At 45.8% G+C, this 13,210-nt stretch overlaps 1 protein-coding gene across 4 annotated transcripts in view; it reads right to left on the bottom strand.

Moving 5' to 3' along the window:
- The window catches only part of LOC311359296 (arginine-glutamic acid dipeptide repeats protein-like), a 129,918-nt gene that overhangs the window by 29,553 nt on the left and 87,155 nt on the right, over positions 1–13,210 (bottom strand). For 3 of the 4 annotated variants that reach the window (XM_084479293.1, XM_084479295.1, XM_084479294.1), the window contains 3 exons: positions 7,256–7,361; positions 5,166–5,262; positions 3,847–3,951 (listed from right to left, as the gene is read on the bottom strand). In XM_084479293.1, the coding sequence (XP_084335419.1) occupies positions 3,847–3,951; positions 5,166–5,262; positions 7,256–7,361 (308 nt within the window). Of the gene's footprint in view, positions 1–2,710; positions 2,771–3,846; positions 3,952–5,165; positions 5,263–7,255; positions 7,362–13,210 lie in introns of those variants that run through there. The other variant, XM_084479296.1, reaches the window with a different exon arrangement.

Genomic DNA, 13,210 nt, shown 5'->3' with positions numbered 1-13,210 from the left:
TGCATGTGGGATAAAATGGTCAGGGTACATTTCAATGGCCCAGACTAGGAGCAATAAAACAAGAATTCCCCTAACTGGCGGTGAGGGGGCTGGCTGGGGCTATGCAGGGAGGAAGGGAGAAAGCCTCTGAAATACGACTGCCGGTGCAAATGTTAGTAGCCATGGCAACTGCAATTTAATAATAGTGTTCTGAATCTCCAGCTGCAATGGATTAAAGAAAATGACAAGATGTTCCTTTTGAAAAGCCTTTCCCCTCCTGTTGCCTAGGTAACAGCCCGACTTTCATACAGCTGAGCACAGGGCGGCCCAGAATCTGTCAGCATGATTTGCACCCCTAGTAGCTCTCACTCCATCATGGCAGTTGGCCGAGGGGGGGGACTTGGCTGAAACCTTAGAGCCCCTGTCCCTCCGGTAACTTTACGGTCTTTAAAAACACAGGCTTTGCTGGACACATTTGACATGCCTCCCAAAAACATTAGCCTTCTACCCTGCACTTGGACATATTAGTGAGAAGACAGCTCTTAACTTACTCGCGGTAGATACTCACAGCAGATGCAGGGACACAAGACATTGATAGCATCTAACAAATGATCCCAGTCTGCCAGGGAATATTTATATTTACTGCAGTAATTCTGCTGCTGAGACACCTCCAGAATGGTTTACAATGAATCAGGTAGTGTGGACTGAATAGCTTGTTTTGGTACAGGAGTCTAAGACCTTCTGTGCATGTACAAGTCTGTTGCTGCTGGGTTATATTCCTTTCTTACGAAGCAGTTTGTTCATGCATAGTGGGCTGTGATAGTCATTACACTGGCAAAATCATGTGGTCGTGTCACTGCATACACATACACATACTAATTGGATTTTGTGTAAATGCTACTCATGGAAGGGGTTCTAGGAAAGCTGCCCCACGTAATAATAAGGTTATCCTGTTGGTCACATGGCTGTACAAATAAGGTAGTCCAACATCCAAAAGCATGAATGGACAAATACCAAAAAAAAAAGTTCATAATCCTAGCATTTCTACTCATGGCTCATGTTTTGGTGAACATGAGCAGATGCATGCATCATCATTCACCATACAGTCCCCCAGTCACCTGTTACATGTGTGCCAAGTTTGAAGCTTTCATGAACTAGGGCTTTAGATGTGTGGGTGTTATGGTCAAGTTGTGGTCTGACCACATGGGTTGCAGTGAGATAGTTGTTCATCCTGAAGGATGGAGAATGTTTACAAAGTTTCATGCATATTTCCTTGTGGAAATGGCAGGATTCCGTAGGACCCCTAAACATATAAATAAGAATAATTGTGATGGTTAATATGTGACTAAAGTCATCAAATGAGCATCATAAATGGTAGAAAATACAATACCATTATGCATACCCCAGCTTCACTAACAAGAAACAACAAAAAACAAGACTAATTTGTATTTCTTATGTGTATTCAACTAAAGCCTGAATAAACTGCTCGACTCTATCCCTTTATGTTAGAAAGTCTTTGGAGATGTGTTTGTTGGGGTACGCTGTGAGCCAAGTCACTTGTGTGTTTGGCAGGAGGTCGAAGGGTTGAGAAACGAGGACACGCAGAACACCATCTGAGAGATAACTGTCAACAGGCGGACCCAACGCTATAGCAGTTCACAAGAGGAGCAGCGAAATACAGACTTCAGGGAAAATTACACCAGTTTACCAAAAACAAGCCTTGTTGATGAAAGCCGTCAAGTCAAAATGGGCTGAATTGCCTTGGGGAAAAAACTACTTAAACCCATAAACTCAATACCATGGAAGACTAAAGATGATATGTACAGCAAACATTGTTTATAGTATTTATCTTAGGGAGTTGCTGTTAAAATATAGTAGAACCCATTCAAGATATAGGCCTATACTCTTCATATGTAGCAGAGTTTACAACTTTCGGATACGTCAAACAATTAATATTGGACGCATATAAACGCGTATATTAAATATTAGTTTTACTATTTACTCTTAGAAAAAACAACACGTGCCGGTATGCTAAATGATTAAACCCAAACAAAAGCGCAAGTATCTGCTAAACTTTCTCCTGTGCAATCAAGGATAGACCCGCCCCTTCCATCAAACTCATCCAATCATTGTTAGAGTCTGTGGCACACTGACATAATTGTAGCGCACACTCACAAACAGACCCGACTCTTAGCTAGGAGGTAATCACACGTGACTGTTATACGAATCGTCTTTAAAATAGACGTTATAATAAAAATATGAATAATTCATTTGTTCTCGTCTGAGGATGCACAAAGCCGCGCTTTCTTCATACGCCATGTCATCTCAATTGTAAACAAGAGCGCCGAGGCTACTGCAAAATGGAGACAGATAGGTTGTTGTAGCTTCTCGTCATAAGAATATCCGTTTAAAATGTCGAGAAGTTATATGGAGACGCATTTCAGACTCGAATGCAGCTGCACTTTTATGGATAAATAACGCACGGCTGGCTTTACAATAACAACGGTACACACTGGAGTGATATGCTCAGCGCTCAATGCATAGGAAAGAACGAGGAAATCGCCGCTTTCTTTCTTTCTGACAAATACTTATATAGCAACAGTGTGGTTTATCGATACACGTATCCAAACTATGTCCGTTTATTTATTCAGACATATGCGAAGCACAAATGAGTCGAGTGAACACTCGCGCACCAATATGTCTGAGCAGGAGAATAGGATCGCGAACCTACCTCCTTGGACTGAACAAATCGTCCATGACTGACATCAAGCTCTAAGGTTGGACGTTGACACTTTATGCAAAACGCGCGTTGCTATAAACTCCCTCTGCCACCTATTTCTAGGTGCTCAAAATGGAGAACCACGCATTCGCTCCGGAGAGGCATCCACTGAGCTTGGGCTGTGACCTCAGCCTACACGCACAGCGTAGCCACCTAGCTTCTTTTCTTTTTTAGACACAACTGAGCATGTGCTACGACCCTACACGCACAGACAGCCAGACACACATACAATCGGGATACGGAATTCATCTCTCCTCATATGTCTGCGCCATAATAAACAAGGCTGAAATTGCAGGGCGGCAGACACACCGCTCAGCATACCAAACGAGAGGAGGAGTGGGAGGGGAGGGGCTAGCCGGTCTGCGATTAATGTAAACAAGGACTCTCGCCGCTTGCACAGCAGTGGTGCACTTGCAATGTTGATATATGCCACTAAATATTCTCTCTCTAGAGAAAAAATAATACAAAGCGTTATTTATTTGTTATTTACAAGCACACATTTACTTTGCTCAAGCTAATGAAAATGCACACACAATGCAAACTGGAAAGTGCCATCCGTGATTGAAATAGATATGACATTATTTTAATATCACATTAAAAAAATTACTGCACATCAAACCTTAGAAATATTAATTAGGTTAAAGCTTGTGTGAATAAAATACCAAAACACAAATAAAATCATGGATTAAAACATAAAAGGCAAAAGAGTAAATGGCATGTTAAAACAGTCTTCAAGTAGATTGAAAGGGCACCCAAATGCTATACTTTCTGAACTTTATGAACTGACCCTCACTGCACTACAGCCAGCAACCTTGCATAATTCTGAATAACAAAGGGGTGAAATGTCCACGATGACCAGTTTTATTCAATGTCTAATGATTTTCCAATTAAACAGAAAATACTCAAACTAAATATTCTCTGTCTAGGGGACGGAGGATAGAGCAGGAGTTAGTTGTACTTATTGGTTGTTTTTTGTTCCCTGTTAAGTTTGTGAGAAGAAGGAAAAAATTAGACTGACTCATCTCTGTACACCAAGATTTTAGGGTTAGAAAAAAAACATAATTTAAATAGAAGGGGTAGCAGCTCACCTGGTCTCTGGGTTATATCCAAGGATATAGAAGAAGGAGTCCATGCGGGCTTTGAACTCCCGTGCAGCAAATATATCAGAGAAATGGGCAATGTTGCATTTTCCCCTAGAAGACAAACAAGCACAGACCGTTCCCTTGAATTATGATTATGCTAATAATAACCAACCCATTTTATTGCAAAACCAAAACAAGTCTACCAAGTAATACACATACGTATACATATACGACAGCAAAAGCAGCAGCAGCCTGAGCAATCTGATTATGATGGCTGCCTGTGCATTGGAGGTGACAAATCATGCAGCAGGTATTCTGGTGTCTGCCACCGCCTGTGGGATACACTACTGTGGGGGGTAGCACCAGCTGAACCTGTCAGCCTTATTTTGCCTGATGGAGCTGTGACGATCCAGGACCCAAAGTGGCTTGTGATCTTCTGTATCAGGACATTATTAGGAACCCCTGGTCTAGACATTCGTGCATGCAAGCTTAAAAATGCAATTGTATAAAAATAAAATAAAATAAAAGGACTACTAGGACTCGAGACAGAACCTGAGCATATCTCTTGTTTGTTTCATGGTGTGTCTGGGCATATCAAAAATAATAGGCATCACACGGCGGTCTGTGGCTCCACAGCCAGGCTTCAGCTCTCCCTGCACCTCCCAGGATGAAAGGGTGGCTGGGGAGGACCAGGAGGTGTGGAGCAAGGGGGGGAAAGCGGAGCTGCTGCATGACAGCATCCTGCTAGAATTACCTCCCGTTTAATCGGGTCGTCGAGGGGGAAGGGGGTGGGGGAGCTTGAGAATGAGTCAAATCAAAGGGTGCTCTGTGCTGGAGAAGTTGCGGCTAATTTGCCCTGAAATCAATGTGTGTGGTGTGAGGTTGGTGTGGGGGATCTGTGGAGCAGCACGTGGCCTGTGGAGCAGCACACATGGTTTTGGTTAAAAGACAGAAATGGGAAGGGAGAGGTGGGTTATGAAAGAAGATGAGTTGTGAGTGTGAGTGTGTGTGTGTGCGTGTGGGAGGGGTGTGGGTTTACGTGAGCCAGGAACGGATGAAATGAAGAAAAGAAAGGAGGGAAAAGCAGAATATGTTTTCAGGCCGAGACAATCATGGCTGTCTTTTTTTCCTGGATACGAGAGGGTTACAGTGTGATTGCTATCATATTTTCTGTGAGGAGGAGGAGGAGGAGGACGACGACAGGGGAGGCTAAAGCCCATCATTTGCGGTTTCAGTGCTTTATTGTTTGGCTCAAGGCTGTGAACATGAAGCTTGCAGCCTTTGCTCGTCTGGTTTGTTTGTGTTGGTTGAGTGTTGTTGTTTACCTGAGTGCAGCAGCGTGGTATGTGTCCACATAGTCTGAGATAAAGAGTTCTCGACTCTTGACAACTGGATCGGTGATGACCAGCTCCCGACCAGAGTCTAGAGTGATAGAACAAAACAGTCCAGTGTTACACCTTAACAGGAGAGGTCATCTACTCCCTAACACACACACACACACACACACACACACACACACACACACACACACACACACACACACACACACACACACACACACACACACACACACACACACACACACACACACACACACACACACACACACACGAGTGTGTGATCAAAGCAGCAAAGTGCCTCCGTGGAGGTCGATATTAAACCACATAATTCAATAAAAGCAATAAGGTCTAGTCCTATGAAGCAAGGATATAATGGCCCCATTCTGCAGTGAAATGAACCTCACATGGGTCAGAGCCCATCACCAGCCCCCGGTCTGACCCAGGGAATTCACTTGACAAACGAGCCGACCGGTGGCGTGGCGCTGCGCTGCAGCCTCGTGACATCAATACTAATAGATCCAAGTTAACGCTCAATGGACAGGTCGGCTGCCGAACAAGCTCGGCTAGCCTGCACCGCTTGCATTATTTATCCAGGCTGAGTGTGTGGGATAGTATGTTTACTCTCAGTATCACTGTTTGTTGAAAGCCAAGTGAAGGTGAATATGATATATTTAAGCAATAGATCACGACAGGCTGTGGTATACGCTCATTATACCACAGTTAAGGGGCGTTGTCCGTCCCGACGCGCAGCGGAGGGGCGGCGACCCCCTTCACTGTGGTATAATGACCGTATATCACTGACTGAAGTGATCTATTGCTTTTATAAAACGGTTACGTAAATATGGCGAAATTAAAGTCATAGACACCCTCAATTTTGAAAAAGCGAGAAAGTCGGAAAAGCATTTTCTTTAACGAATACAGAAAAGTAGTCCCTCCTGGCTGCCGGCAAAGTGTACGGCGGTTGCTATGCAACACACTGTAGCGTCCTTCAGAGAGAAGGCTAGAGACGGTAGCTTGGTTCGCCGGCAATTTAGCAATTTAGAAGGCTAAATTGCCGGCGACCGTGTGCCTATTGCTTTACAGGCTTTTTTTAGGCTTCAGTGAACTATGCTATCGCTTTTATATATAAATAAACAACAGTTCAAGTTAGGCGCGGAGTGATACTGGACTCTGTAAACTGAACGGGCGTCATAGCTGTGTGTCGCTCAATATACAATGGTTGGGAACCAATCAGATCGCTTGATTTAGGCCCCCCGTTTTATAAAATATGATTCTAAGGCTCACTCACTACATGTGAAGTTATCAGTTTTTTTTGTTTTTTTTACAGCATTTATACAGAGGCCAGTCTCCACGGTGTTGAATTGAAACATATTTTTGAAGACACTTTTAAACACTTTACTACTGCTGGACGATTATGTGCTTGCCAATTAAGTGCTTACAAAACATTGCCTGCAGCAACAAGAATCGTCAAAACAAATATGAAGCAAGAGAAAGTTAAAGCCCCGTTCACCCAGATTTGACTACCTCTGATCAAAATATAAACACATAAAATAAGTCACACTCAATCAGCGAGAATATTTAATTTGTAAGTGGGACTGAGGTTGTTTCAGCGAGGACAACACCAGACAATGAAACTGATCGTTGGAACAGGGTCGTCATTTTCAGGAACTACAAGGTTTTAGTTATTTTAGACAGTGCATGTGTGAATGGTGAGTGTGTTGAGATAAATGTTCAGCCTGTGTGCCGCTTCAGGTTATTAGCACTCAGTGTTGGCAGCAGTTTGGCCAGAAGTGACGCATTGCCTGAGACAGGGAACAGCAAAGCACTCTGGGAAGCCAAAGCACTCTGTAGCCTGTGACAATTAGTGTACAGTCTACCATTTGAAATACAGTGCACAGCTACCTTTCATAACCCCTAATAGTCTGTGGTTTACATGTCTGTGCCTCTGCATGTGTGTGTGTGTGTGTGTGTGTGTGTGTGTGTGTGTGTGTGTGTGTGTGTGTGTGTGTGTGTGTGTGTGTGTGTGTGTGTGTGTGTGTTTTTTTCTAGCGGGCATGTAAACCAGCTGGCCTTACCGTTCTCGTTGTTCCTATCCTGCACCAGGTGCTGGTACACAGAGTCGGGGACCTCTGATTGGCGGTAGTACCACTTCACACTCATTAGCAGATGGTCCCGTTTGCTCTACAAAACAGAGAGAGAGGCGATGAGTGAATGAGGTGCGCTGCAAAGCACATGATTAAAAGTGAGAGAGCGTTACCACAGTATCTGAATGAATTAAACATTATTGTGTCTTATCAACATCACAAGTAGTCCTCCTGGATAACAGCCTCCAGGGGTCCCCAGGACAAGTATAGAGTGCAAGTACATATGCATACATACACATACACACACATATATATATATACATACAGAAAGATACAGAGTGAGTGAGAGTGAGTGTGAGAGTGAAAGAGACAGAGAGAGCAAGCGAGACCATTGATTCCTTCCATAAGGCTAATGCTTAACGACTGCTGCAGTATCTTATGGGTGAATTATCCCCACCACCATGTCTGGATAAAGGTACTCTTTGAATGCTGCCACCTAGCGGCCATTTGCTATAATGCATGTGCACGTGAGCACCTGTCATTCCTTAAATCAACCAGCAAGTGGCATTGCCGAGGCAAGGTTGAGCAAGGAGCAAGTGTCAGTCAATGAAGGGCGAAAATAAATACAGAGAATGTAAGAAAAAGAAAGGGAAAGGGGGGGATTGAATGAGGAGGGGGGGAGAATAAAAAATAAACAGTGGATACCAAGGCCAACTCTGGGGTGATAGAAGAAAAGGGCAAAAACACACAGATTTTTCCATGTTGTAAAATATTTAATGTGCCTAGACAGGAGCCCAATTCTGGCCGGTCTCCGGTGCTTTCAGGGGACATTTGAGCCAGCACCGCGTTATGATTGGTCGCCGGACTGTGACGCAGCCCTGCCACTGGGGGCCACACAGCCCTCTTTCAGACAGGCACGCTGCTGTGTGTGTGTGTGTGTGTGTGTGTGTGTGTGTGTGTGTGTGTGTGTGTGTGTGTGTGTGTGTGTGTGTGTGTGTGTGTGTGTGTGTGTGTGTGTGTGTGTGTGTGTGTGTGCATTGCAGTGCACGTACACAGCCCTTGAAGAGTGACCACGGACACCACCCAGGACTGTAGAGACAGGGGGCGGAGCCATGTTGATCCAAGCAATCTAAACAGCAGTGATATTTACAGCCTTGATTTTATAGCCGATGCCTTCCTCTCCCTCGTTCTGTATGTGTGTGTGTGTGTGTGTGTGTGTGTGTCACCGTGTTAAAGGAGCATGAGGTCAGTGAAAAGATATTCCAAGCCCTTACTAAGTACATTGTTCGGTTAGGTCATGGAGCACGAGAGACGAAGGAGAGGGAGAGCAGGCAGCCAAGATATTAATCTAAACCACCTCTGTTTTCTTCTCCCTCTCGCTCTATCCTTAATGCACTCATTTGCTGCCCCACTCTTTCTTTTTCACCGGTGACTGAAGAGGAGCGAGGGAAGGTGAACGTGTGCATTTGACGCTGGATGTGCTTCAACAGCAGCTGGCACACAGTCAGTCAGTCTGCATTTGTGTTCTGCCTGATTTCTTTCCATTCTGTGTCCGTATGTCCCTCTTTCTCACACACACACACACACACACACACACACACACACACACACACACACACACACACACACACACACACACACACACACACACACACACACACACACACACACACACACACACACACACACACACACACACACGAGAGCCGAGGTGACGTCATGCCCCTCCTCCCCCAGCCCCTCCTTATCCTAGCTGTTGCAGGCCCTTGTCTCTTCATGTACGGAGAGATTGTTGCCTTCTAGATACAGGCCGCCCATCGTGGCAGAACAAGCAGTCAACCAGCACTCCTCCATAATTAATGCTTTTAGGAGATTGTAAACGCTGCGAGTGTGCTACCTGAACAGCTCATTTTCTGCCTGTAAAACCACTGAATCAAAATGGATTTGCTCAAACACAAAGGTTATGAGTTCAACGCTAATGGAGAAACACAGGCTGGCAGTGTCTCAAGACACACTCGTGTTTGTACCACCCGGACACATGCACTCCATTTACAATCGGTCATAACTTACTACGAAACCAGGGACAATCAGAAGGAAACGCTTGTTTTTAAACATTAACCAACACAGATTTCCAAGGCAGCAACGAGCCAAGATGATGAGCAAATATCTTCTCAGATACTCATTGTCACGACGGTAAAGAACCACAATGCTGGCTGCATGGGGGGAAATTCCACTCAGCCACACGGCACAAAGCTGAGTAGAGGGAAGCTGAGCCAAGCACAGTGTCGGCCATCTTTGGCTGCCCAGCCGGAGGGCTAAACACGCTCCTGCACTCCCTCCCAGTGGAGCCTAAATCCTGGGAATGCGGGGGCCAAGAAACATACTCACACACTACCAAGGATAAACATCCACAAGAAACATGGTTGAGGAAAATATTAAAATACAAATGGGAAAAAATACCAATAAAACGGCAGGGTAGATGTATAGAAAATGGAAAGATTTGGGGTTTGGAAAAAATGTAGAGGTCATGTAAAGAGGGAGGACTGAATTAACCAGGGCTAGGATATATATAGTGGAGTGGAAGTGGTGGGTAAACATCATTTCATTTTGGTTTTAAAATGACAAGTATCCTCCCGGTCGTCTGCTAGAGTCCCCGGGGTTCAGAGGAATTGGCCTCTATTCATTGTGCAGATATAAATCTAAGAGTCATGCTTCAGGGCTGAGCACAATGGTGTCCCACCCCGCCCCCCGCCCAGCCACCCTCCACCACCACCCATGATACCTGTGGATCAGGCTGGCCTGTGACATTCTTCTCACACATCACACAGGGGGGAGACAGCACGCAGCGGCTGCTGTTTAACAGGCTCCATGTTGAGAAAAGGTACGCAGTAAATCAATAGAGTTCCCTGTACAAATAACGGTCTTATTTACTATGCATGAAAAAGGAATAGCGCTGCTAATATTTAATAGCAGCGAGTCAGATGTGTCCGGATCAGGGACAAAAGTGGGCCATTGTGTGCGTTGGGTTCATTTTCTCCCATGCCAACCAGCCTGTTCTTAAGGTGGCTGGCCCCCTTGGCTCCATAATGGCTGTATAGTTTCCTTTGTAAGGGTACTTGTGTGTGCAGTCAACTCTGTAGCCCGGCCCCTGTGTAGGACCACACCACAACAAAGACCAGCAAGTGAAATACAAGGGGACAGCCTTTCCCCTTCCAAGAAAAAAAAAGCCTTGAATGGTGAAAAGAAAGCAGCCAAATGCTATATAATACACTGTTCACAAACCCAATAACCAAGGACAGACTGACGGGATGAAGAGTTTTCACCAGCATGACAGCTAGTAATCAAAGTTGGAAAACTGTTTATTGCAATTATCATTACTTTTATTATTAAATTATTTGACTTTTATCAGTTTCTGTTCCATTGAAAGCACCCTGTGTACAGAGACAAGAATAAGCAGGAAAAACAAAGTGTTCCATCTGAACACTATTATTTAACACAAAGGCTGTAAAATGAGGCACTGTACTTTCTTTCTTCTTCAGTACACTCCACGCTATTCAATTGGTCCCTGATGTTGAGTGACGGTAACATTAACCAATGGTAAGCCTTCTCTCAACAGTAAGGCTAAGTCGTTGCATCTGTTCCCAGTGTCTCTAGCAACTTGGTTGTACATCGTTCGGCCAGCCCCTTATCCATGACCAAGCCATGGCAACATTCCTGCAACCTGTAACCATGCTGCCTCTGTCCTACTCCCCCCCACCCTCCCTGTAACACTAGAGCCTTGCTTTAAACTAAACCAGACCCCTTCACTCCCACATGATGGGCCCCAGTTAACAGGAAACCTCTGTTTATACTCCCCGCTTTTCAAACACTCTCCTCTTCCTCTGCTAGACCCTGTTGTGACCCCCCCCCCCCCCCCCCAACAAACCGAGCCGATGACACACCCACCCCCCTTCTTGTCGATGACATCAGGAGCCGCAATCTATGACTTCCTTCGATAGTTAGTGGGCCGGCCGGCGCAAAGGAAGGAAAAGACCAGATCGCAAAACCAGATGAAGGGGAAAAGTATGTTTGAAGAGAGAAAAAAAAAGAGAAAAAGGTAGAAGAAGTGGTGGAGGGGGTCAAACGGGGAGGACTAGCAGTGGTGCCTCAATGTCAGGCAGGAATGGCCGGCAGTTGAGCTATGCTAGCTGGGTGATTAAGCTAGAAGCTTAGCTGGCTGACACCCCCTCCAGGGCAGGGAGAGGGGGCAGGGGTGTCGGGTGTTGTTAGTCAATGCAGAGTGGAACAGGGACGGTAAAGGCTCCTGGCCACTAGGCAACTTTTTTTAATTTGGGGGCGACTTTAGCAGTGCACCCTGCAAGACTGTACCGACTTACTGTCGGGTCGGTGGTCCACACTAGGCGACTGGGACCATGGGTTGGTGGTAAATACATGAATACTCTACAGTCTGACTATCAGTGCCTTCTCTGAAATAACACGTCCACTCTCATATCTACGCCACAGTCATTTCAACTGACAAAATGCTATTTGCTCTGGCAAATAGTTAAGCAGTCATTTAAGCCATTTTACAAGGAAGAAAATCATGGGTTTATGTCTGATTATCATAATTTTAATCTAGATATCGGAGTCATCCGTTACAAGGAACCGGCAGTTTGTTTCTTCCCATTGGCAGATTTCAGTCTCTGTCCCCCCCCCCCCCCCCACACTAAGCAACTCGAGCCCAATAATATCAAACGGGTTTGAAATATCCTCCCGATACTATGGGGGACTGCAAAATGTGCTTGTCCTGACCCTCCCCACACGACAATCAGAGCCCACTTCAACTGGATCGCCCAACCCCCTCTCCCACAAGAGAAGGGGGAGGGGGGGGTTGTGTTGTTGGGTGGGGATTGCGACGAGACAGGGGATCTGGGAGGACTAATCTGCCACTCCGACGTGATATGATTAGAGCAGGGAACGACAGGAAGAGCAAAGACATATCCCTTTGGCGACAGCACATGCACGCACACGCGTCCACGCAAACCAAATGAGGGATCTGATTGGAAGAGTTTTCCACACTGCTCTTTCTGCGTTTCAGACAGAATAAGAGAGAGCTGCGCCAGAACACCAGCACTCAATAAACACTTCCATCTGGAGGGCAGAGTGTGCGTGTGCACACGTGCCTGTCTAATGCACAATTGTACACGTGCCGGGCAAGAGGTCTGTCGTGCGAGTACAACCTTTTGACATCTTGGTGATTGACAAAGCCGGGATTTTATAGTATTTTATTTTTTTTAACAAATGGCCGTTTGCCGCCTGAGGAGAACCAACAAACACACAACCATAGGCACATCACCGCCACACACACACACAAATGGTACCCTTTCAGGATAAGCGTGGCGGTTCGTCTCCCTCCCCTAGCCCTGCAGTGGAGCAGGGCGGGCAGGGATAGTGTGTGTCATAGGTAAAAGAAAGCACCTCTAAATCAGCCTGTCAGAGCCCCCTCTCCCCTCCATGCCTTTGTATCAGCCACTTGACTCCCTGCAAGAGAGTGTAGAGATCGGGTAGAGCTCCACGGGTCATTTCAAGTTCAGGTTGCTATTCTTTTTTTTCCCCTGCAGCATTAGCTCGACAGTGTGCGTGGTGTGTGGGGGATTTTCGTTACCAATGTCAGTTCGCTTGTTCTGGCTACAACCGTTCTTAGATAGTTACGGGGGCGGGACCCCCCCTGAGTCTCATCGGGGGTTCCTCCTATTCTCTCCAAGGGCTGATTACAATATTTTGATAAGACGGTGTACGGCTCTGCAAGCCCGCCTGGAAAAAGAAACAGAACCCAGACAAAGAGGGAGCGAGAGACATGGAGCGAGAGAGAGAGAAAGAGAGCGAGGAGGATGGGACGTGCAGAGGGTGGGAGGGAAAGAGGGCAGTCGTTGCTGAGATGGCTGTCCTGTCAGGTTTTTACTGTGG

This window comes from Micromesistius poutassou, assembly GCF_964030765.1.
Source record: "Micromesistius poutassou genome assembly, chromosome: 15".
Lineage (NCBI taxonomy): Eukaryota > Metazoa > Chordata > Actinopteri > Gadiformes > Gadidae > Micromesistius > Micromesistius poutassou.
Note: the sequence above shows the minus strand (reverse complement) of the source record. Positions and strands in the feature narration are given on the sequence as shown.